Source organism: Maylandia zebra, linkage group LG13, assembly GCF_041146795.1.
Source record: "Maylandia zebra isolate NMK-2024a linkage group LG13, Mzebra_GT3a, whole genome shotgun sequence".
In the NCBI taxonomy this organism is placed as follows: domain Eukaryota; kingdom Metazoa; phylum Chordata; class Actinopteri; order Cichliformes; family Cichlidae; genus Maylandia; species Maylandia zebra.
The window spans coordinates 31589946-31614338 of NC_135179.1; the positions used below are offsets into that span (position 1 = coordinate 31589946).

General features: G+C 40.8%; 1 protein-coding gene and 1 long non-coding RNA gene across 9 annotated transcripts in view; one reads left to right on the forward strand and one right to left on the reverse strand.

Moving 5' to 3' along the window:
* Window positions 1–631: 631 nt before the first annotated feature.
* Window positions 632–19286, forward strand: LOC112431419 (uncharacterized). Of its 8 annotated transcripts, none has more exons than XR_013101440.1 (6): window positions 632–723; window positions 14694–14774; window positions 16597–16778; window positions 16877–18334; window positions 18440–18563; window positions 18706–19286. It is a non-coding gene; the product is annotated as an uncharacterized LOC112431419 (long non-coding RNA). The 8 variants fall into 8 exon arrangements; XR_013101442.1 differs by lacking the exon at window positions 632–723 and having other exon boundaries at window positions 14319–14774; window positions 16877–17973; window positions 18226–18334; XR_013101445.1 differs by lacking the exon at window positions 632–723 and having other exon boundaries at window positions 14319–14774; window positions 16877–17973; window positions 18226–18264.
* A 455-nt stretch (window positions 19287–19741) lies between these two features.
* The window catches only part of LOC112435749 (protein TANC1-like), a 76542-nt gene continuing 71890 nt past the window's right edge, over window positions 19742–24393 (reverse strand). Inside the window, exons 6-7 of the mRNA XM_076891937.1 lie at window positions 21532–21592; window positions 19742–20151 (exon numbers count right to left, since the gene is read on the reverse strand). Of these exons, the coding sequence (XP_076748052.1) occupies window positions 21536–21592 (57 nt within the window). The 3' untranslated portion in view covers window positions 19742–20151; window positions 21532–21535. The remainder of the gene's footprint in view (window positions 20152–21531; window positions 21593–24393) is intronic.

Below are 24393 nucleotides of genomic sequence, written 5' to 3' on the forward strand. Positions count from 1 at the left end.
CTCAACAGAGAGCGTCCCCCGATTGAGCAACAGCGCCGTAAAATAAGAAGAATGGCGCCTAATTACAGAGTTAATAATGCAGACTTTGTAATATCTCACGTGTAGATTCATCAGCCAGATTAAGTGTTTACTGACAATTGACAGTGATAGCGCACATCATCATCACTATTCCAACAATCCTCTCCTCACAGACAAGCATAAACACACTCGACTATCGCTAAATCAGATTTAACACACGTTTGTAATGACGATAATTCAGTTTATAATAGGGTTTATTCGCTCGGTCAGCAGGTGGCGGTATCCTCGTACACTGGGGAGTAAACTGCCATTAAACGAACAGAAGAAGAAGAAAACATCTGCACATGCGCGGTACGGATCGGGTAGACCCGATTTGTACGGTCAGACTTTACACATGCGCAGTAAGGATCGGAGAGTCCTGATCTGTAACTTTCTTTTTATTTTTCGTTTTTGTCTACATCGTACTGAAATGCTTCATTATTGCAAACATTTTAAGATATACTTGTTATTCTTAACATTTTAACAGATACGCTGACCCATAACTATCGTAAAACGCTACGACCGGAAGTAAAAACCTTTCGCGCATGCGGGGTACCGATCGGGTTTCCGGTACGGATCGGGTAGTGACAAGGACTTCTCCCGTTCTCCCGTCCGCTGCTGTAGTGGCATTTGTCTCCCTTAAGACGGTCTTTAAGAGCATTGTCGGTATGTTATTCTGTTCCATCTTTACTAATGAACAATCTACTTGAAGAAATGTGATTGCAGTGTTTGCTTAATAGAAAAGTTTGTAAAGAGGGAATTAGCTAACGCTTTCGGCTAAACAAGTCATTGTACTGTTATTGTGTATTTCTCCTCATCTATGGTTTCTAAGAGCATTTCATGTCATGTTGTTTCTCAGTTTTACCCTACTTCAACTGGCCTAAGTAAAGGGAGTGAAGTCAAACCCTCTTGTCTGTGTGGTCATTTTGAAGAGGAGTTTAGTCTGAATGTCGACTCTAGCAAGGCGTTAGAGGCAGAGGACATGACAATACATGTTGTTTGTGGTGCTCTATTTAAAACTGTTGGCCTGTGAAACTTTTAGAAAAGTGAAATGCCCCTAAAGTAGTTAAATCATCTATGTGTAATCATCGAGTCTAACTGTTGCAGACTAGTAGATAATTATAAGACTAGTTGCATTAAAGCCACATTGGGGTTGATACAGGTGAATATGTACTTTTAGAAGTATCACAGTTTATTTCTAAAGGGATACATGTTGTTTGTGGTGCTCTATTTAAAAACTATTAGCCTGTGAAACTATTAGAAAAGTGAAATCTTCCTAAACTAGCTAAATTAAATGCTGTGTGGGAATACACGGTTTTTAGAAGTATCACTGTTTATTTCTAAAGGGATACCTGTTATTTGCGGCACTCTGTTTGAAAACTATTTGCTCCTAAAGAAAAAGCAAAATGCTCCTAACTAGTTAAAATACCCCCAAAGTAGTTAAATTAAATCATCTATGTCTAAATAACAGAACTCTGAGACCTATACAATCCTTTAAAAAGAGTTTTAAAAAAAAGTACAGGTATATTACTACTGACATTGTAAAGTTCTTCTTTAGATGTTGGCTGCTTTTTCTTCTGTTCTGTGTCAGGACTATCTTTTTGGGGTCTTTCTGTTGTATTCCTGCTTCAGTAATATTGAGATCCGGGCTCTGGGAGGTCAATCCATCATGGATAGTGTTCTACTGTATGTTTTTCTATCCGGGCCTGCTTTTACTGCATTGGCAGTGTATCATTGGCATGCTGAAAAAACAAAGCTGTTGCCAACCAGATGCTCTTTAGATGGTAGATCAAAATCTGATGATACGTTTCAGCTTTAATAAGACACTCACTGTTGTATCTCTTCTCCTGACAGTCCTCACATTTTTAAGGATACACTCCACAACATGCAGAGATATGCCAAGATATTCTAATAGCATTTTAACAGAAAAACTAAAATTTTATACCTGTCACACTGTGTCCTTTGTCATTTTTCTTTTTTACAGAATCAACTAAAGAAACGGGAACAATTATGTGTTTTTGTGATTAACAAAGTGCTCAAAGATTTGGTTTTACCTGTGCTATTTGTCCACTAACACCGATTCACCTGTGTTACTTGCCGTTTTATGCTTGACTGAGTAATATATAAAGAAATGAGGAGTAGATCAAGACTGTTTGCACAGGACTGGATATCAGAGATTGTAGCTTTCCTAAAATGCAGCCACAAAAGGATATAATAGTATTACCAGCTAAAATCTGGCAGACAAAAACAAATGCTTGTTGAGTTAAATGGTAATTAGACTGATTGTTATATAGTGTTTTTCTGCTCTCCTGGAGCCCTCAAAGCGCTTTATACAACATGCCACCTTCGACTATTCACACAAGCACTTTCTTCTATGCTTCTAAGCACTTTCCAGCTAACCTTCACACACATTCATACTTGAGGGGGGTTAAGACTACACTGAAATATTTAAGTCCACTGGGTTTCCTTAACCAAAACAATGCCAAGATGTGTGAAAAGTAAAACAAAATAAACAAGAACCCTAACCCTAATTACTTTTCCAAGAAAATAGAAACTTGATGGAAGCTAGCAGCTAACATTAGCTTACTCTTTAGCTTTCAGGAAATCACACCGATAAGCACATAAAACTGATATTAATTAACTTCATATTTAATACACGACTTAGCAGATTTTTAATGAATTGAAAACTGAAATAACATCTATGAAACCATCTAATTAATTTAGGTTTTTGACAGACCTTTACCTAACTAAAGTTTGCCAAAATGATAGTTAACTCTTGTAATGATGACAGCAAATCCTTATTTGCCTAGTATCATGTTTTATGTTGTTAATACTCCTAGACTGTAGGGGGAGCTAGAGAGCAAGGGGAGTTACCTCGGAGTAGACTGTGATGGCGAAGCTTTGTTTACATGTGAACCACAGTTCGATGAAATACCTTCTCTTCAAGTAATGGTGTCATTCTTAAGAACCCACAACAACATAAAGAAACAAGACATGGTGTCAGAAGATGGACTTGAAGAAAGGTAATGGACTACAATATAGCAGTACCGACGGATCAGCTTAGCAGTGAACGTAGTGTAGCTAACTCGCCGAGGGAGAGAAAAGAGACCTAGCGACGTAAGCATGGACGGCTTACACCCACCACCGATTCTTCAGTTGACTGGAAATGTGGCTGAAAATTGGAGATTTAAGCAACGTTTCACGTTGTACCTATCAGCAATTGGACTTGACGAGGCAAGTGAGAGAGGAAAATCTTGACCTGGAAAAAGCATTAACACTGCAGAGCAGCTGAAACGGTGAGGGCACAAGCTAAAGAACTGCTTAGTGACAGCTGCAGAGTGGATGCTGTGAATAAGAACACACACAGAGTCAAAAAGGAGAGTGCTGCCGCTGAAATGAAACTGCAATTGAAATCGCCAGCAAACAGGGACAGAAAAGAAAAGACTTGTGGTCGCTGCGGAATGCAACATCCTCCTAAAAAATGTCCAGCATATGGGAAAAGATGCAATACATGTAACAAAAATAACCATTATGCTAGGTGCTGCAAAGCTCAAACCCTGAAACAAAGTGCAGTCCATACTGTGGATGAAGAAGACACAGAGGAACTCTATGTAGCTGCAGTGACAGACAATAAGACAGGTGAAAAGGACTGGATAATGACACTCAAAGTGAATGACACACTCATGAAAGTCAAGCTGGATACTGGAGCTCAAGTGAATGTCATATCAGAAGCAGAGTTCAAGAAAATCAGACCTAGACCTAAAATGCATGCAACGAAGGTGAAAGTGAGTGGATACTCAGGTGCAGAAATACCTGTGAAAGGAAAATGCATGGTTAAAGTGACACACAAAGACAAGGAGCACACGCTAACATTCATTGTGGTGCCGAAGACTGTGCAGCCTATACTAGGGTTACATGCCTGTGAGAGTCTGAACCTAGTGAAAAGAGTGCTCGTTGTGGAAACTGATGATGACATGGACTATAATGAGTTGATGAAGGAATATGGTGACCTATTTCAGGGACTTGGTTGCCTTGCTGGAGAACACACAATCAGAGTCGATGAAAGTGCAACACCAGTCATTCATCCATGCCGCAAAGTACCATTTGCTCTACAAAAAAAAAAGCCACTGAAAGCCGAGTTGGACAGGATGGAAAACCTGGAAGTGATTGAAAAGATCGATGAGCCAACGGAGTGGGTGAGTTCTCTTGTTATTGTGGAGAAAAAGACTGCAAAGCTCAGAGTTTGCATGGATCCTAGAGATCTGAATAGAGCAATAAAGAGAGAAGATTTCAAACTACCTACAAGAGAGGAGATAATGTCACAGTTTGCAAAAGCGAAGTACTTTAGCAAGCTAGACGCTTCATCAGAATTTTGGCAACTGAAGCTGGACGAAGCAAGTTCAAAACTGTGCACGTTCAACAGCCCATTTGGCAGGTACAGATTCCGGCGACTGCCGTTTGGCATTGCTTCAGCACCTGAGGTGTATCACAAGACAATACACATGATCTATGAACACCTGGAAGGAGTCGACACGTCAATGGATGACATCATTGTGTGAGGTAGCACAAAAGCTGAACATGACATGAGACTGAGAAATGTTCTTGAAGCAACCAGAAAAGCCAATCTGAAGCTGAACAAAGAGAAATGCCAGCTTGGGGCGAAGGAACTGACATTCGTTGGAGATATCCTGAGCAGTGAAGGCATCAGACCAGATCCTCAAAAGGTGTCTGCAATTGAAAACATGCCGAGGCCGCAATGCAAGAAAGATGTGCAGAGATTTAATGGCATGATAAACTACATGGGAAAATTCATACCCAATCTCTCAGAAAAAATGGCGCCACTGAGACAGCTAACTGAAAAGAGAATCGAATGGGAGTGGAATCATGAACATGAGAAAGCATGGCGTGACTTGAAAGATCTGCTTACAAAGGAACCAGTTCTGAAGTTTTATGATCCAATGAGACCTATTAAGATCTCATCAGATGCATCACAGAGTGGGCTTGGAGCTGTTCTTCTGCAGAAGTATGATGAGTGGCAGCCTGTTGCATATGCATCGCGATCCATGACAGACGCAGAGACAAGATATGCACAGATTGAAAAAGAACTGCTCAGCATAATGTACGCATGTGAGAGATTTCACCAGTTTGTGTCTGGGCAGGCCATCAGTGTTGAAACTGACCACAAGCCACTGATAGCATTGTTCCAAAAACCACTAAATGACTGTCCACTGAGAATCCAAAAAATTATGATCCGGCTGCAACGTTACACGCTTAACGTGATGTACACACCTGGCAAGCTGATGTACACAGCTGACACATTATCCCGAGCTGTTGATCCGAATGAGCCAGCGAACACCAAGATGGATGATGATGTAAGAGCATATGTGAGCATGGTCACAAGTGCACTTCCTGTTGCAGAAGGGAAGATGGAGCTCATCAGAACGGAGACAAGCAAAGATGGAACGTTACAAGCACTGCGCAAAACCATCATAGATGGATGGCCCAGCTGTAAGCAAAACTGCTCACCTGTTATTCAAGAGTACTGGAACTGCAGAGCAGAACTGTCTGTAGTGGATGATGTGGTGTTCAAGGGAAGTAAAATTGTCATCCCAAAGAGCCTGTGAGGAGAGATGCTCAAAAAGATACACGCAGGGCATCTAGGCATGGAAAAATGTAAAAAGGAGAGCACGTGAGGTGATGTACTGGCCACGGATTAATCAGGATGTGACAAATGAAGTGTCGAACTGTTCAACATGTCTGACATATCAAGCAAGCAATCCTGCCGAGCCACTAAAGCCGCACCCAGTGCCAGACCGACCATATCAGAAAGTGGGGGCTGACCTCTTTGTGTCTGGAGGAAAGGACTATATTATGGTCACAGACTACTACTCTTTGTATCCGGAAGTATGTAGACTGCAAACAACAACAGCAGAGGCTGTAATCACCTCTATGAAAGCTGTATTTGCACGACACGGTGTGCCAAGTGAAGTGTTCACAGACAATGGACCACAATTCTCCAATATTAGGTTTGGGCAGTTTGCCAAAGAATGGGACTTTGTTCACACAACATCAAGCCCGCACTACCCACAATCTAATGGACTAGTGGAAAAGTCCGTCCAAACAGTGAAGAGGCTGATGAGTAAGGCGAGAGACAGTGGTGCTGACTTCTACCAAAGCCTGCTAGTATACCGCACAACGCCACTTGAGTGTGGTATGCCACCAGCACAGCTTCTTATGGGACGACGCCTGAGATCAAACCTGCCCATTCAGGATAATCTGCTTAAAACAAAAGAGGGAAACAGCGTGAAGAAGTTTAAGGAGCAACAAAAAGCAAAGCAGAAGTTCTATTATGACAGAGGAACAAAAAACCTACCTGAACTGCATGCTGGGGATCAAGTGAGATTCAAAGACAAAACCAACACATGGGCACAGAAAGCAACTGTTCTAAGGAAAGATCAACCACGATCATACATCATTCAGAGAGAAGATGGAGCTATGCTGAGAAGAAATCGCCGAGTTCTTCTTAAGGGACCAGTAGTAGTGGAGCAGAGGTTGGAGGCTGCTGAACAACCCCAACACACACATGAGACACTATCACCTGAAACACCTATGCATACACAAGAACAAACACTGAGAAGATCTGTAAGACAAGTAAAGCCACCTATGAGACTGATTGAGCAGATGTAATGTGTTGACATGTTGTTTGGAAGATGATGTCATAGTATCTATGCAAGTTTCACTATGTTTGGTTACTAGTGTTGAATGGACCATAATTGTTGAAAACTAGTTGTGTTGTTAACGTTACTTTGATAAAGCCTGGTTTAACAAGTAAAAAACAAATAGAGACTGTTTATGTTTGTGAAAGTAGGTATGTTATTTTATTGTTGAAAAAAAAGGAAGATGTAATGATAACAGCAAATCCTTATTTGCCTAGTATCATGTTTTATGTTGTTAATACTCCTAGACTGTAGGGGGAGCTAGAGAGCAAGGGGAGTTACCTCGGAGTAGACTGTGATGGCGAAGCTTTGTTTACATGTGAACCACAGTTCGATAAAATACCTTCTCTTCAAGTAATGGTGTCATTCTTAAGAACCCACAACAACATAAAGAAACAAGACAACTCTGGGAACAGATATTCTTGCTTGAATGTTAGCAGATCCTATAAATATTTGCTAGTTTAGCAAATTTCAGCATACCCTGATTACAAACAGTTTCACAGCACTGTTCAAATGCTGTCATTGTGATGCTGAGGAGCAAATAAAACACTGTTGGCAAATAGTTTACTCACCATGAATGTAGCCAGGCTCAGCCATAGCTAATGTTAGCTGCTGGATTCCTCTTCCCTGCCTCCTTTCTTTCTGAATTCTGTGCTTGGTATGTTTTTGGTACCAAGCACACCATTGCTGATGGATATTTAATTAGAATATTAATACATTAATCAGCAATTCTTCTTTGTAAAATTACAATAGATGATTGGAAATGTGTTATTAGAATTTACATGCAAGGTCTAACTGAATATGCTCTGACTTCCGAAAACATTTTATAGAAGCAAAATTATGAAAATCAACCAGTGCATGAAGCTACTGTTAAAATGACAAGTTAAGCTGAAGATGGTTATTTCAAATACCCTTTATATCATATGTTGTGTAGTCTAATCCTCACAGTTTAAGAGTGAACAGGCATGGAAGATGGGGGATTTTTGAAAAGCAGTTAAGTGATGTTATCTTTTGCGCCTTTCTTTCATCCCTGGAACACAGAGATGTGGGGGTGGGAAGAATGGTCAGTTTACAGTGACCACCACTTAGCCAATAAAAGATCAGTGTGTGACAGAGAGGGAGGGAGAAAGAGGAAGCAAAGAGAATGTGAGGGCAGAGAAGGAAGAAGGCAGTGAAAAGTGTCATGTTGCATTATCAGTTTCTTGAGATGGAAGAGTGAGTGATCCTTTTAAGTCACTGTGTAATGTGTAATCATTCCTTTAATGTAGAAGTTGATTCTCTTTTTGATTAAATTTTTTTTAACTACCACGACTTTGAAACCACCTTCATAAATACACTTTATTTATTTATACATTAGATACTGGAAGATTAAACTGGAAGAATTTAAGATTTAATGTTCACAATAAATGTCTGTTCAATGCAGGATTATGACACTATAATGTTCTCTAATGATGGCTGTAGAGTTGCACTTTCAGGTATCCATGTTTGGTAAGACTGGAATATCTCAAGGACCATTAGATAGAATTCCATGAAATGTTAAACAGGCATCCTTGGACTTTAGAGCAGGAACTAATGAGATGCTCAAATCTTTCTTCAAGCACTTGGCTGACTTTAAATGGATGCGACAAACATGTCACATTATGCTACGTGAGAGTTGGGGTGGACTGACAAAAACATTCTGGTTTAATTAGATGTTTAATATTAATAACTCTGTGTAATAGAGTGGATTGTTGCCCCCCAGTGGTAAAATACAGAAGTGCCTGTTACAGGGCTAGTTCTTGGTTGACCAATATATAACAACAAAAAAGGGTAGTTTCTGCACCGCTAAGAAACAACAAGTTAGTGTGTGATGTCCTGCTGTTCAATAAAGGCACCTATCCACGTCCTTCTGTCCTGATCTTTTTAAGAGCCTAATCCAGAATATCACAACTGGCGACGAGGATTCTAAAGATTTCCACAGCGTGACAGAGGCTGTAGAAGGGCTGTGTTCACATGTAAAAAAAAAAGACAAACAAAGACGTTTTCTTCACGGCTGCAGCGAAACAGCTTTTGGTGAGCTAACATGGCGATGCATGTGGGTCGTGTTGAAGAGTATAATGAATCGAAGGAAGATTTTGAGTCATATTTGGAGCGGTTGGAGCAATGGATGTTGGCAAATGATGTTTCCGATGAGAAGAAAGTGTGCACGTTTCTCTCTGTGATCGGAGCAGATACATACAGGCTGCTAAAGAATCTTGTGTCTCCGAGGGTACCGAGTACCATGGGATATGCAGCGCTGACTGGGGCGTTAAGTGCGCATTATAAGCCGACTCCAGTGGTGATAGCTGAGCGTTTTCGTTTTCAGAAACGTAACCAGAAAGAAGGGGAGGCAGTTTCTGACTATGTTGTCGCCCTGAGGCAGTTGTCAGCCACATGTGGTTTTGGACAATATTTGGATGAGGCCCTGAGGGATCGTTTTGTTAGTGGGCTGCGTTCTGATGCTGTGCAGCGCAAGCTACTATCGGAAAAAGATCTTACATTTCCACGTGCATGTGAGATTTCCGTATCCATGGAACTCGCTTCGAAAAATACGATGGAGTTCTCAGGACGCCAGGACCCTCACCACGTAAATGCCTTGACAAATGCTCCAAATTTTTTCAACAAAGGATGGAAAGGACAGAACAGGCAAGAGGGCAATAACAAGCCAAAGAACTGGAAGGGACCTAAAAAAGACACAGGAATGAAGCAACCATGTTATCGTTGTGGTGGAAAGCATTCAGCACGTGAGTGCAAATTTAAGAGTGAAAAGTGTCATGTTTGTGCAAAAATAGGACACATTGCACGTGCTTGCAGGAATAAAAAATTCAGTCAGCAAACTCAGTATTTGGAAACTGAGGATGAATGCTCAAGTAGGAATGATGAAGCTGAACTTTTTGGAGTTTATTCAATGTACTCCATCACCTCCAGTGAGAAGGGATACACAGTGGATGTTGCGCTTGGGAGCAAGAACACCACCATGCTGCTGGATACAGGATCAGCAGTGTCGGTAGTATCAGACAAGTATTATCAGATGCATCTCACTCATTTCCCTATAAAACCAGCCAGTGGGCTAAAGCTCAAGTCCTACTCAGGCCAACACATTGCTGTGCGTGGATATATTATGTTACCAGTACAGTATGGGACTCAAAACATCACCCTACCACTGATCGTTGTTCAGGGAGACAGACCAGCTCTGATTGGACGAAACTGGTTAAAGAAACTACAGCTGAACTGGAAACAGATTTTCACAGTACACAAGGTACTGGTGCAGAAAGAAGCAAAGCCAGGAGTACTAGAAGTGATTCAGCGCCATCAGGCAGTGTTTTCGGATGACCAAGGCTGCATAAAAGGATTTAAAGCTAGAATCCACACTAAACCAAACACCACACCAATTTTCTGTAAAGCTCGCCCAGTTCCTTATGCACTAAAAGAAGCTGTGGAAAAGGAGCTGGACAGATTGGAAAAGGTGAAGGTTATTTCAAAGGTTGAGAAAAGTGAGTGGGCATCCCCTATTGTTACTGTGCCAAAGGCAGACAAAACAATTAGGATATGTGGTGACTACTAGGGGTGGGTTTTTATAATCGATTCATCGATTAAAATCGATTCTGGCTTGGATAACGTAAAATCGATTCATTAAAATCCTGAATCGATTTTTTAATATAAATTTATTTTGTCCGAAATGCCAGAATCTCTGGTGACATCTCACAAAATTTCAAGAACCACCAAACAGTAAATGAGAGCAGGTACAGGGATTCTGCACATAGACTTAAAGACACAGCGCGACCCGCGGATCAGAATCAGTTAGATGTCGCCTTTCTCACAGTCGGGGCTGAAAGCCGACAGCTCGCTGATCCGGGTCTGCGCTTTGTGTTCACGCCCTTTATGCGCTGATTCTAAAGCTGTTAGTTTGATCTCCCTCCAAACAATATTGACCGAATCAGCAGCAAAAGAAGATCCAAACGCTTCACATAAACATCGTCATGAATTCACTCTTTTACTGTTTTGCTTCCATTGCGATGCGCAGCTCTCTCTCTCTCCCTCTCTCCCTCCCCCTCTCCCCCCCCCCCCCCCCCCCCCCTCTCTCGAACAGTTTCGCTTTCTTCATTATTCGCTTGCTTGTTATGCACAAGTCTACCGTTGTTTACAGCGCTGTCGGCCGCTGTTTTTTCCCCTTTTACATTCTTCCGAAAAGAAAACCTCATTTCTGCTGTTCAATACTGAACAAATTTAAACTTTTTAAAATTATTCAAAATGCAAAATGCTTAGCCGTGTCTCTAATAAAACCGCTGTAACGTCAGAGGTAATGTTGATTAATTAATGGTTTTCTTTCGTTTTTGATGTACTGCAGAATATTTTTATAAAATCCCAGGCCAGGAAAATCACCTACATGTTTTTCTGTGTTTTATCTTCAGCTACTTTGACACAAAGGCATCTGCTGTGATGCTCACACCTTGGATAAAGTCTTGAGAGTGTCAGCTTCCTTTTTATAGATACAAAAATATGTAAATGTCCTGATCTGAATTATATCTTTGACTGTCAAAATTTCCCAGATTTAAATCGAATCGAATCGAATTAAATCGAATCGTGGATCGAATCGATTCGGGACCTTGTGAATCGGAATTGAATCGATTCTAGAAATCAGTGACGATACCCAGCCCTAGTGACTACAAAGTCAGTGTCAACCAGTGTGTTGAAGAGGAAAGATATCCACTTCCAAATACTGAAGATTTGTTTGCCACTTTAGCTGGAGGAACATCCTTCAGTAAACTTGACCTTTCTCATGCCTATCAGCAGCTACAGTTAGATGAAGAATCAGAGAAGTATCTGGTCACCAACACACACAAAGGTCTCTATAAGTACAATCGCCTCAGCTATGGTGTTTCCAGTGCTCCGGCTCTTTTCCAGTCTGTGATGGATCAAATCCTTCAGGGGATGGAGCATGTGACCTGCTTTTTGGATGACATCCTCATCACTGCTTCATCTGAAAGGGATCATTTGAAGAGGTTGGAGGAAGTACTCACACGTCTGGAGAAGCATGGTGTCAGAGTGAAGCTTTCCAAGTGCCACTTTCTTCAGAGCAGTGTGGAGTACCTGGGACATCGTATTGACAGGGATGGTCTGCATCCTTTAGAGGATAAGGTAGCAGCCATAGCAAATGCAACAGAACCAACAAACGTCACTGAACTGAAGTCCTTTCTTGGTCTTCTAAATTACTACAGTCGATTTTTGGAAAATCCATCCACCATTCTTCAGCCTTTGCATAACCTGTTGAGAAAAGATGCTAAATGGATTTGGACCATGGAATGTGCAAAAGCATTCAGGGATGCAAAAAGTCTACTGCTGCAGAACAAAGTGTTGGTGCACTACAGCACAAACCTGCCATTGAAGTTAGCCTGCGATGCATCACCTTATGGATTGGGCACAGTCATCTCTCATGTCATGGAAAATGGAGAGGAAAGGCCTGTGGCTTTCGCATCAAGAACATTAACTGAAGCTGAGCGAAAGTATGCCCAGATAGAAAAAGAGGCCCTTGCCATAATTTTTGGAGTAAAGAAATTCCATAAATATCTGTATGGAAGGAAATTCACCCTCATAACAGATCATAAGCCACTGCTGGCCAAAGTCAGCTGTCCCAACACTCGGCTCTTATTCTAATGGCATACAATTATGACATTGAATATAGAAGATCAGCTGAACATGCTAATGCAGATGCATTGTCACGTCTACCTCGGAATACGCCAGAAAACATTGCCGAGGAGGGAAGTATCTTCTATTTCTCACATGTGGAAGAGCTACCAATAGTAGCTAAAGACATTGAGAGAGCAACCATGAAGGATCCAATCCTCAGCAAGGTCTGGAGCTACACCATGAATGGGTGGCCGAGTTATATGCAAGACGAATCACTTAAGCCTTACTTTACACGCAGACACGAGCTGTCAGCAGAACAAGGATGTGTTCTTTGGGGACAACGGGTCATCATTCCACCGGTTTACCAACAGAAAGTGCTGGAAGACCTGCATCATGAACATCCAGGTATCTGTCGTATGAAAGCACTCGCTCGCAGTTACCTGTGGTGGCCAGGCTGTGATGGTGATATACAAGAACTGGTTCAAAGCTGCTCAGTCTGTCAGGCTGTACAGAAGTCACCACCCGTTGCACCACTCCATCCGTGGAAGTGGCCTGAGAGAGTTTGGCAACGGATTCACATTGATTTAGCTGAAAAAGGCAAGCAGTACTTTTTAGTTGTCATTGACAGTCATTCAAAATGGTTGGAAGTGTTCCCTATGCCATCCATTACCTCACACAACACCATTGAGGTTTTGAGAGGGTTATTTGCTTCATATGGACTTCCAGAAGAGCTTGTTTCAGACAATGGACCTCAACTTGTGTCAAAGGAATTCAATCAGTTTCTGGAGTTAAATGGGATCAGACACACAGCTGTTCCTGCCTATCATCCTGCATCAAACGGGGCAGCAGAGAGGTCAGTACAAATCCTGAAACGATCCCTGATGAAAAATGTGCTGGAAGCAGATGGTAAGGCCACATTGCCACTCAGTCATCGTTTGGCAAACTTCCTTATCATGTATCGCAGTACACCGCACACTGTGACGGGTCGTACACCAGCAGAGTTGTTCCTGAAACATCAGATCCGGACTCGCTTCAGCCTGCTGAAACCTGAACTAAGCAGACACATTGAACAGAAACAGTCTGAGCAGAAGCGACACCATGATTACAAAACCCAACCTGTTCGTGTTTTTTCGGAGGGAGACGCTGTGCGTATCCGAAACTTCAGGGGGGGGGAAACAAAATGGACTCAGGGAACAGTTCTGAAGAAAATGGGAAGTGTTACTTACCTGATACAAGAGGGACAGAGAACACGCACAATACATGTGGATCACCTGTTACCATGGTAAAAATACTCTTTTGCAAGGTAAAAATACTCTTCTACTTTACTGGAAGAGAGATACCTATAGTCAGCATTTAACCGGTTTACTTCTTGTGCAGTTGTAGATGTTTCATTGCAATGTTTTTGTGAGGTATTTGTGAATTTTTGCAGTTTTTTTAATTCATCCTTTGATGGTCTGGGAGCAGACACACTCTTTATGGGAATGGGGGTTTTGGGGGGATGTCAGGAGGAGAGAAACTGCAGAGAGGCAACTCTGGTACCTGGATATCTGGATAATCATGTTGTGGGGTGTTTAATATAAAGACAACTCCCATTTCAGTCCAGTAACAGCTGCAAACTTGCCATGCAACATGAACAGCGTCAGGACGAGTAAGAGAACCCTGGGAGAATTTCACAATACAAGTTTCTGACATTCACTCTTCTTTTCTGTCAGCTAAGAGACAAAATGTATTTTAACCAGATATCTTATCTTTTGTGGAATTTCTGACAATGAACCATTATGACATTGTCTCACACATACACACACACACAGACACACACACTGTGTGCACAATGTGTCCTTGCGTTATCCTTCTGGAATGTCAACACGTTCTCACTCCCAACTCGTCAAACTTGTGACGCATGCTCAGGCTCCCTCTGCTGCACTTATGGACGCGCAGGGTACCCCTCTCGCGTCGGGAATTGACGTGAAGGGTCCTCCGATTGAAGAGATTGCCGCGGAAGTGCCTGTTGTCGGTATATTTAGACATTTTCCAAATCACATTGTAGTGACGTATACAGAACACAATAAATTATATAATGTAAACAACTACCTGAAAAACAGGTAGAACGATACTTTTGTATCGTTTATTGCATTTATGGAGGGAGTGATGTATGCTGGGTAATGGCACAGCTAGCTACTGGGTGACTTTATTCACCCGCTTCGGCTGTTATCAGTCCATAGATATGGGCCATCTCCAGCTAGATTGTTCAGAAGGTTGTTATCATCCATCCAGATGGAGGATCACTAACAGGAGCGTGGGAAGACTCCAGAATCCACTCTGGCTGCAATCCAGTGGATACAGCAGTGTTTACAGGTAATACCATTTAAACGGACAGCATTTATAGAATGACTATTAAAAGTCAGCGAGTGTCAGTAATGTTAATGTGGTTATGTTAGTAATACACCGAGTGCTAATATAACAGCTTTAAGATGCATTTATAGATGTTATTACGTGTTTTACCGTCTTTATGGTGCTAGCTTAAAGTTACGGTGTAAACGTTAGCTTATATTGGAGTAAAGCTGTTACTGGTTAAACGATGTTAGCACAGAAATATTAGCTTCTGTCATGACTGACGAAGTTACTAGTTAATAAAGTTTCCATTAAAGTGTTTAATCGCAGCCACAGACTGACAGCAAATATCTCGATTAGCTTCAGTGCATCTGTAATAAATATGTGCAAGTTTCAGTGCTTCGTTTAAACTGTATGATACTTATACTGACCCAGGGTCAGTGTAAAATACAATCCTAGCTGTGTGAATAAAGCCTGGCTCCTTTAATCCTGCATGAAAAACCTCAGGATGCAGGCTATTATTACTCTTTCCTGCTGGCACACCTGTCACACCTGAGAGTCAGCTAGAAACTTACAGTGACGTGGACATCATGCAAAGACTGCCAGACTCTGTAATGCTGCAAATGATCAGTGACTCAAGTTAACACTAAGCTTTAAACGGTACCTCTGTGTCTCTGTGTGCTGAACATCTAGGATTGAGTCAGGCTGCATCAGCTGAAGCTGTTATTTGTATATATCAGTATTTTTTATTCAGGTGTGGGGAAAATACGTAAGACTGCAGTGAAGCGATGCACCAGATTAATCCCTGGCCAAAGGTATCGTACTTAAATCAGACTACTGATCCAGCCACATCAGCCTTTTGTGAGGTCTGTTTAAAGTAGACTAAAAGTGAACTGCAGGTTCCTGAGAGGTGGACTGTGAGCACAGAAACACATGTTAATACATACAGCTGCAGCAAACTTACATTAATTTTAAATAGATTTGTTACTCTGATGTCTGTCTCTGTGTTAGTCCTCTGACAGACTGGTGACCTGTCCAGGTGTGCTCTACCTATGACTACTGGGACAGGCTCTAGCCTCTGTAAAAGAAATTTTCTGTTATTCTCATTTAAAGTATTTAAGTGCTTATGCATGTGCTTAGTTGTGACACTGTTACTGTTCAGTGAAAGTTTCTAAAACTAGATGAACTTACTTCAGCGTCAGCAGTTTGAGAAAACAACTCCCTTTACAAGTGCTGATAAGGCCAAGGGCACCAAACAGCATAACCATTGATCCGTTAGGTTTCATAGCGAGACACGTGAAGTGTGGTAGGATCAGTTCGTAACTTCCTCCCTCTTCCTTGGAATGCATAAATGAGTAGGAGCACCACTTCTGTGGCAGCGCTGACTGTGAACTGTGATGTTTGATGTGTGTTGGCGCAGTAATAAATAGCTTGATCACAGCTCTTTCTGTGTTGCAGACCCCCCCCCCCCCCCCCCCCCCCCCCCCCCCCCCCACTGTGAACATGAATTGAATATTCAGAAGACATTTGTTTAAATAGTTCTACAAATCTGAGCTGTTGGTGTGTCCTTGGATTGTGTGGTAATAATATTAGAGCCTGCAATCTTTCTTACTGAATCTCTACTATGAGTCATGTTACCTGAGATTAATTCTATGTTTACCTGTCAGCCTGGACGAATGTGCTGTGTGAAGGAAATTAAATTAAATCAGATCTGAACATTTAAGGAACCTGTTCATATTTAATTGAAATATGAACCAGTGATTTTTTTGATTGCTGATTCCAAGAGAGTCTTTGTGGAAATCCTGTTTGGTTTTTTGTTATTTTAATTCTCTTCTCTGTTTTCCAGAACAGTTCTCCACAGTCACTGTCCATATGGGTCAGTGGGACCAAGAAGCACTCTGCTAATGTGTGGACTCTGACCAGCAACATCCAGCAGGACCCAGACAGCGTTTTCTATCTCCCAGCTGGAGGTTTTTGTTTGTCTGTGACTGGAGAGTCAGATTTTTGTTGAGCTTCACACTTGCAGAGGTAAATCAGTTTGCAGAGATCCCTCCCACCCTGGCTTTTATGTGCTAGATTTCTTATCTGAAACAGTAATATTTCAGTGACTGCTGCTTATACCACAGGTTAATACACGCTACTGATCCCTCATAGGAGAATCATCAATTTTGCCAACAAAGAAGCCTGGTGGATGTTTGTTTACAGTCTGATGATGGGACATCATGCTCTGCATCTTCAAAGTTTGCCTCCTCATTATTATTCATACCCAGTAATGTGAAGTATGCTCATATCTACTATAACTGAACCAACCTGGTGCTCTTCATTGAGTCTGAATGTTGGATGTTGTGTATCTCGTGTTCTCTGGGCTTTGTTGTCCTCAGTCTTTTCGCAGGATCAGAAAACAAAACCAGGAGGCGCGTAAATGTTTCTTCTCCATGATGTTTCTTCAAATGTTTCTTCTGGATGATGATAAGACTGACACGGGATGCCACCTTTGGTCTTGTGATGAAGCAAAGCTCAGGAAGAAGTGGGATTAAATGGTACCCACATGTTGAGAAGGATGTACAGGGGCACCTGCAGCCAAATCCAAGCTTCAGTTGCAGAACGCTATAGACTGAGACATCTAAGGCATCAAATGTTTGATTAAACGGATGAAAAAGAGAAGTTTCTTCCCTATAATTATCACTTCTTAAAATCTGTAGCAACTTCAAGTCTGTCAGCGTGCTGAGCATGCTCAGAATGTGACAATATATTTTTGTTCAATATTTAATTTCTTTCAGTTGCAATTGTTAAAGGAAAAAAAAAATTCTTATAATTTAGCAAACTAATTTATCAAAAAAAAAACAAAACATATATCTGTATTAGTTTTAATGAATTAATTTGACACCTGTATTGAAAATACCATATTGTATTCATACAGAATCAGTTTGGTATCATTGTTTGTCTGCTCACTGATTGTTGAAGCTAAGAGCTAGTTTGATCTGTTTAGATCTAAAGTATCCAAAGTTGAGCTCTGATGTTTCTTCACCCCTGTGTGTGTGATATGTGATTCCTACATGCTGGCAGAGCGGCTGTTTGTGCTCACAGAAGGTGACGGTGTGGAGAGACGGTGGTGTTTCCTCAGAAGAACCAGCAGAGTCACAAAGGACACCAGTCCATCTCACCACCTTGGCTTGCTGACTGATGTTCGTCTGCATTGCACAGAGGAAATCAACTGACCGAGGTTTGTCCAGTGACGTGTTATGAAATGTATATTTGTTTTATGCTTACAGTTATGTTTTTCTTGACAGAGGCTCTGCAGAGGTCAGACAAAGCAGAGAAAACATGTGCTTTACATTTTACTGTGATTTATTGAGATATTTGTTGCCTGATGTTCAGCAGGAATGGAGAAATAGAATCAAAGGGAGATGTTTTTCCTGTTTTTGTAATGATGTAAGTAAATCTTCAATATTATTTATTTGCTTGGTTATATTAGGAGTGTTTCTGAGTGAGGGGGAGAGGAGTCATCATCCAGGTAAAGTGACGTAGATCAGTGGATACACTTGTCTCCCCTTTAAAGGAGACGATCCAAGTCATCCTTAAACGTTAGTGCTTTCAAATACACAAACATTTTTAAAGGACAAAAATGAACATCCAACTTTGACTGTAACACAAAATAAATCTTTGCATGTGTGTTTTCAAACTCTCAGATGGGCAGTATATCAGTCTTGGACTGTCTAACCTGCCGGAGCAGCACTGAATGACCACCGCACATGTGAGCATGTTCCTGCAACATTCAGCATCTGATCCTTCATCTGTGTGCTGCTGCTTTTGGTAAGTAGAGTTACCCAACTCCAGTAACTCTAAACACATGCCACCCATTTCTAATGGCCTGGTTACTTCCTGTCAGTTACTTTAGAAACCATGTGGTCACCTGACCTAACACTGTTTCTTCTTCTTCCCCTTAATGTTCAAGTGTCACATGTCAAACAGCTGGAGAGGAAACTACACCAGTGTACTGGGATGTTTCACCAACACGTGCCAGATGCTGTTCCTTCATGGTGACATTACCAGAGACAGCCCCGCCCACCTCAGGACCTCGCCATTGATCATGATGATTATAATGATGACAGCGAGTGGAACTAAGACTGTAAAAATCCACGACCAGAATGTTTCTTTCTAATTATGAATGAATACTGAGAGCCTCTTTCTGTGTTTTGTCTGTTTTGGGTTTTTACCTCATTTGTTACTAACAAAGTTCACAAACTCACACAGTTTACATTCTGTATGTTTCCATCTTTACCAGCCACACTCTAACTGCATTTAAGAAAATAATCGTTAGAAATCGTTGTTTTTCTCTTTTGTAATTGATGATAATTCAGTGAATATATTGCGCTGCTTCCTTTTATTGCGTCTCACATTGCTTTATGTTTTTCAGTGTCCAGTTATTTTTTTACTGCTGTTTGAATTCTCTGTATGTTTGACCCTGTGGACTGTTTGATGGACTGCTTGTCTTCCTGTTTGTAACCGCCGCCTGTTTTTTAATAAAGATTTGGATTTCTGACTTTAACACAGCCTCTGCATGTCCTCCCTTTGTGTCCTCTTCCTCTGTGAATGTGTTGCATGTGAGATTCATTTTATTAACAGCTTTCCCACAGTGAATTGCATCAGCATTCATTCACAGCACATTTCAGAAGGATTCAGATTAATACAGTGATCTTACAGTCAGAATGATCCTGACAGAGTGCCACTGTAAATGATCTTTCATCAGGTCAATTTCAAAGTTCAGTATTTCAAAGCAGGAGTTATGAAGAATCATGCTGGCATTAGGACTAATAATATGTACTTACAAAGTCAAAGTTTTTTAATTATGCTAGAATATTGGAAGACAATCAACTTTTAGTGTTTTCCGCATATTAATTATTCTGAAATAGAGACGTGACCCTAACTGTACAGAAGCACTAAACAGCTGACAATCTAACAGACATCATTGGCCTGAGCTGTCATGCACAGTGAGTCTGATCCTTTGCTGTGAGAGTCTGACAAGCATGTTTCTGGTCAGTTTGGAAGAAATAATATCACAATGTTGATCTTTTTTTCAATATTCCTTCTCTTTTACAACATAAACTGTGATCAAGGATGTTCACAGCATGTAATAATACTGACAGTCCAGGGCATTGTGGTCTGTTGAGCTAGGGTTAGGGTTAGCAATTCAGACATATGTAATCAATATTAAACGTCTCTGACGTGGGCCACTGTCCGCAGTGTTGGGAATCCATACCAGGCTGGAACGAGTCAAGGTAGGTGAGCATCCACGAGAAGACACAGCAGATGCATCCTACTGACAGGACCAGGAGACTCCAGAAACCGAGCATCTTCTCTTCAGTGCCATCCTCTCCTGTCACCCTCTCTGCCCGCAGCTCTTTGAGTATGGGGTAGATAAGGGCGCAGAGAAACCCTTATTACTAATTCGTATTATAATTCAATTTTCATGAAATATTCATATTCAGTATTGGTCCTTTTATATTAATAACCACGTATCCACCCAGGCTCATGGTGGGGCAGGGCTCTGTCCTGGGATGCTTGAGTACAAGGTAATGTAGACCTGACCAGGTATCCAGTCTGTCAGAATTATAATAATAATAATAATAAATTTTATTTATGAGCGCCTTTCAAGTCACCCAAGGACACTTTACAATAGGATAAAACAATTAGTGTTGAATAATTAGAATTGTTTTCAATATTTGGTTCAAAAACATGAGTGACAACAAAAATCCAACTAGGATTCTTGCATATGATGAATGAAGTCTGTCTTTGACTGTATTGTCCAGCTGATCCATCAAACCCCCAGCAGGTGAACCTTATTCATGACATAACACGGCAACAATGTAAAAAAATGAAACAGCAACAGTCTAAATATAAAGTGCATTCTAAACTACTCTTCAATAAATCATATGCAAAGAGTCATTCAGGACTGTAAAACGCGAACTACAGAACCCAGAGTCTTCATCATTAAATCTCTGGTTGCTTCATTTTTCTATCCTATGTCAGATACTTTAAGGTTAGGTTAGGTAAACTTGCATTCTCATGGTGAGGCAACGTGCTTTATGTGTGTGCGTGTCATGAACGGCTATAAAAGGCCTATAATTAAAGAAAGCGGGGTTTGAGTTCGAGTTCCGACAGACTGTCACTACTTGTAAATGGAACGCAGCCTTCCTACGGCGGACAGCTAATAACAGGAATCGGACGCGGTCCAGCCAAGTCCACAGCAACCACCATAGCAACCGCCTAGCATGACCTTCATTTATTCATTTAATTCAGGAGGAAGAAATGTCAGGTGGGTGCAGGCTGGTTACATGCATTTGGTCCCATGCTGTCTTGAATTAAATGACTTGGTTCATTTTATGGCTGGGCTGTATGTGGGGTTATATCATGTTACTTGGGCAGGAGTACCTGTCCCCTGTTAGACTTAGAAAGTTTCTCCATAAGTAGAGCTTCTAACTCTGAATGAATGTGTTACAGTTAAACTGACACTGGTCAGTGTAAATGGCTCATTGGGACACAGAAACCTTTAAATTAAACCCTATCACCTGATATCGAGTGTCAAACAATATCAAAGCTGTAAAAGATGTTTACAGTCAGAATTTATAAAACTATGATTGTAAATAATTTCAAACAAGTGAGCTTTTCTCTTTGTGCTGAATATCAACACTGTGATTTCTTAGACTGTAAGCTTTACTTTAGCACAACCAGTTGTAGAAGCTGTCACTCCAAATGTCTTTTGATAACAAGAAAAAAATACCTTTTCAGTCCACGGCCTGAAGTTCTTCTCTGACATCTTCTGCCATCAGCTTTGTCTGCTGCTTTAAAGACAATAAACCACAAAAAGATGATTTAGTCACTTTGTCTGCGTCATGCAGCTCGAATGTGTCGTGTAACGATGTTGAATAGCCGTCGTTATCCCTCTGCTGTGTCAGTAGGATTGTACTGTACAGCATCTCATTGATATGTGAGGAATGCTAATGTAAACAGACTTACATATGGGCAGAAATCTGTGCCATCAGAAACTGAAATTGAATAAGTTAAATTTGAATTTGAATTGCTCAGATTGAATCTGAATTATAACTTGAATAAATACTTTTGAAAACTGAATTTGAATTAGTCTAATTTGAAATTGAATTTATGGTTTGAAAATGATCATCACTAAATTGAAATTGAATTTTATATTTTGAAAATGAATTCGTTTGCTTTGAAACTGCATTTTATCCTTTAAAAATTCAGCTCTCGAATAATTTCAGTTTCACTTCTCACCATTCAGTTTCAGTTCTACAATTCAATTTCAGTTCCAAAATTCAGTTTTTTGGAACTTACATCCGGTTCCGGTTCTTGCGTAATCGCGCGCAGAGTAATCGAACTTCGTTTTACTAGCGGACCGCAAGTGGCAATCTACGACATCTTGAGCTGGAGCTGGAGTAATTCTCCTGAAGACATTCGTGATGTCAAATGACCAGTTGAGAAACGCTCAGGTTGGTAATAAATGTATTACATGTATAAGAACAAGCGTCATGTTAACAAATAATACCCGTACAGTAACGTTTATGCGTGTTGTAGCTGTTAGCTAAAAACGCTAATTTAGCGTAGATTGCCCTGGGTTCAGCGTTGACAAACAAATATGAAAGACAGCTTTCAATAGAATCCCAAAGTTGTCATCTTGTAGCCCTCCGGAGTCCTCCACACTTGCAGAGGCCCCTACAGTAGGATGAAGGAAAATTTACAGGCTAGTTTCAGGTGTGAGGAAGTTGCAGGTTTCCTGAAAAGCACTATTAATTAATTAAAGTGCTTGAAATCCATGAAACTGTGCTTATTATTGTTAAATTCTTGTGGATTTAAAATGTGAAGGCAACGTTGATGGTTTGTAATGGCCTTAAGTGACACTTATTATTAACAGTTATCTTAATACTAAATGACGTTGTATTGCATTTCCTTTTTCAGAATATATTCGTGCAGGAGTGCTTGTCCAGATTTAGGCAAAGGCTGGAGTATGTCCTCAACAACGACCCTCTTGACCTTGATTTTCTGGAGTACATTGTGACCCAAGAGAGGACTTTCATGAATGCACTGGAGAATGCTGACCTTCCTGCTGATGTCTGCGAAGCTATAGAAGAACTGAGCAGCTTGTTACACCAGCGAAACAACCCTCCCCCCTTCAACTCTGTGGTACAGATTATTGGTCCTTATGGGCGTTTTAGGCTTCAGGTCACAGAGAATCACCTCCAAAGTCTTCTTCAGCTTGGTCTACCTGCCACATGTGTAGCAGACCTTCTTGGTGTCTCAAGACGTACCATGTACAGGAGAATGCAGGAGTACAACATGTCAGTTAGGAGTCTTTACTCTACCCTATCTAATGACGCTCTTGATGCCAAAGTGAGAGACATTAAATCCAGACTACCTCATGCTGGAAATCAGATTGTCAAGGGTTACCTTCAAGCTGCGGGCCACCGTGTACAGTGGAACAGACTAAAGGCATCAATGCACAGAGTTGATACAGAGGGCATCTTAACAAGAATGTCAACTTTGGGCTGTGTGGTTCAGCGAAAGTACTCTGTTCAAGGCCCACATTTCCTACAGCACATTGACACCAATCATAAATTAATTAGGTTTGTTTTGGCATAGAAAATTAAATGACTAACATAATTCTGAATAATTTTATCCATCAGATGCTTTATGCTTTGCTTGTCTTTTTTTCACCAGATACAACATAGTGATATTTGGCGGCATAGATGGCTACTCTAGGAAGGTAAGTTGCGTACCCAAATACAGCACATATTATTAAATCCACAAAGACTTTCTCACATCTTGTTATCTTTTCTCTCTCCGCTTATGTAATTATACAGCTCACATATTTTGATCATATTGTGTATTATGACAGTTTGCACACTCTTGTCACATGTCCTCCTATAAACATTTTGTATATATGTATGAATTTTTAATGTGGTGGTGTTAATCAATTTTCCCCCGGTTTAGATTATGTACCTTAATGCTGCATGTAACAACACAGCCAGCACTGCACTTGATTTTTTTCTGGACGGAGTTAGAAGATTTGGATGGCCTTACAAGTGAGTAATTCTTCGTTAAATTTATTCTGGAGTTTGTCTCATGATTTGTGTTTGCCATGTTTAACCATGAAATGATCAGGATTTCAGTGCTGTATATAAATTTGCAAGTGTGTCAATCATGTATTTGAATAATTTTTTAGTGTATTTTGTTGTTTCAATACTTATTTTTAAAATCTTATATGGTACAGAGTGAGAGCTGACCAAGGAGTTGAAAATGTCAAGATTGCTGAAATGATGTTCACTGTGAGAGGCACAGGATGTGGAAGCTTCATAAGTGGAAAAAGCGTGCACAACCAGAGGTAATGCTTGTAAGATCTTAAATGGCATAACATTGTTATTTCATCATGATTGACTCCAGCTGAATTGCTGTTTGGCTGTCCTTTGTTAGTTTTTGATTGACCTTTCAGACCTTTTCTGTATTTTTTTTCAAATGTAGAATTGAGCGCCTATGGAGGGACGTTTGGACAGGGGTGACACACATTTATTATGATGTACTACACAGCTTGGAGGAAGATGGATTTCTTAACATCTCAGATAGTCTTCATCTC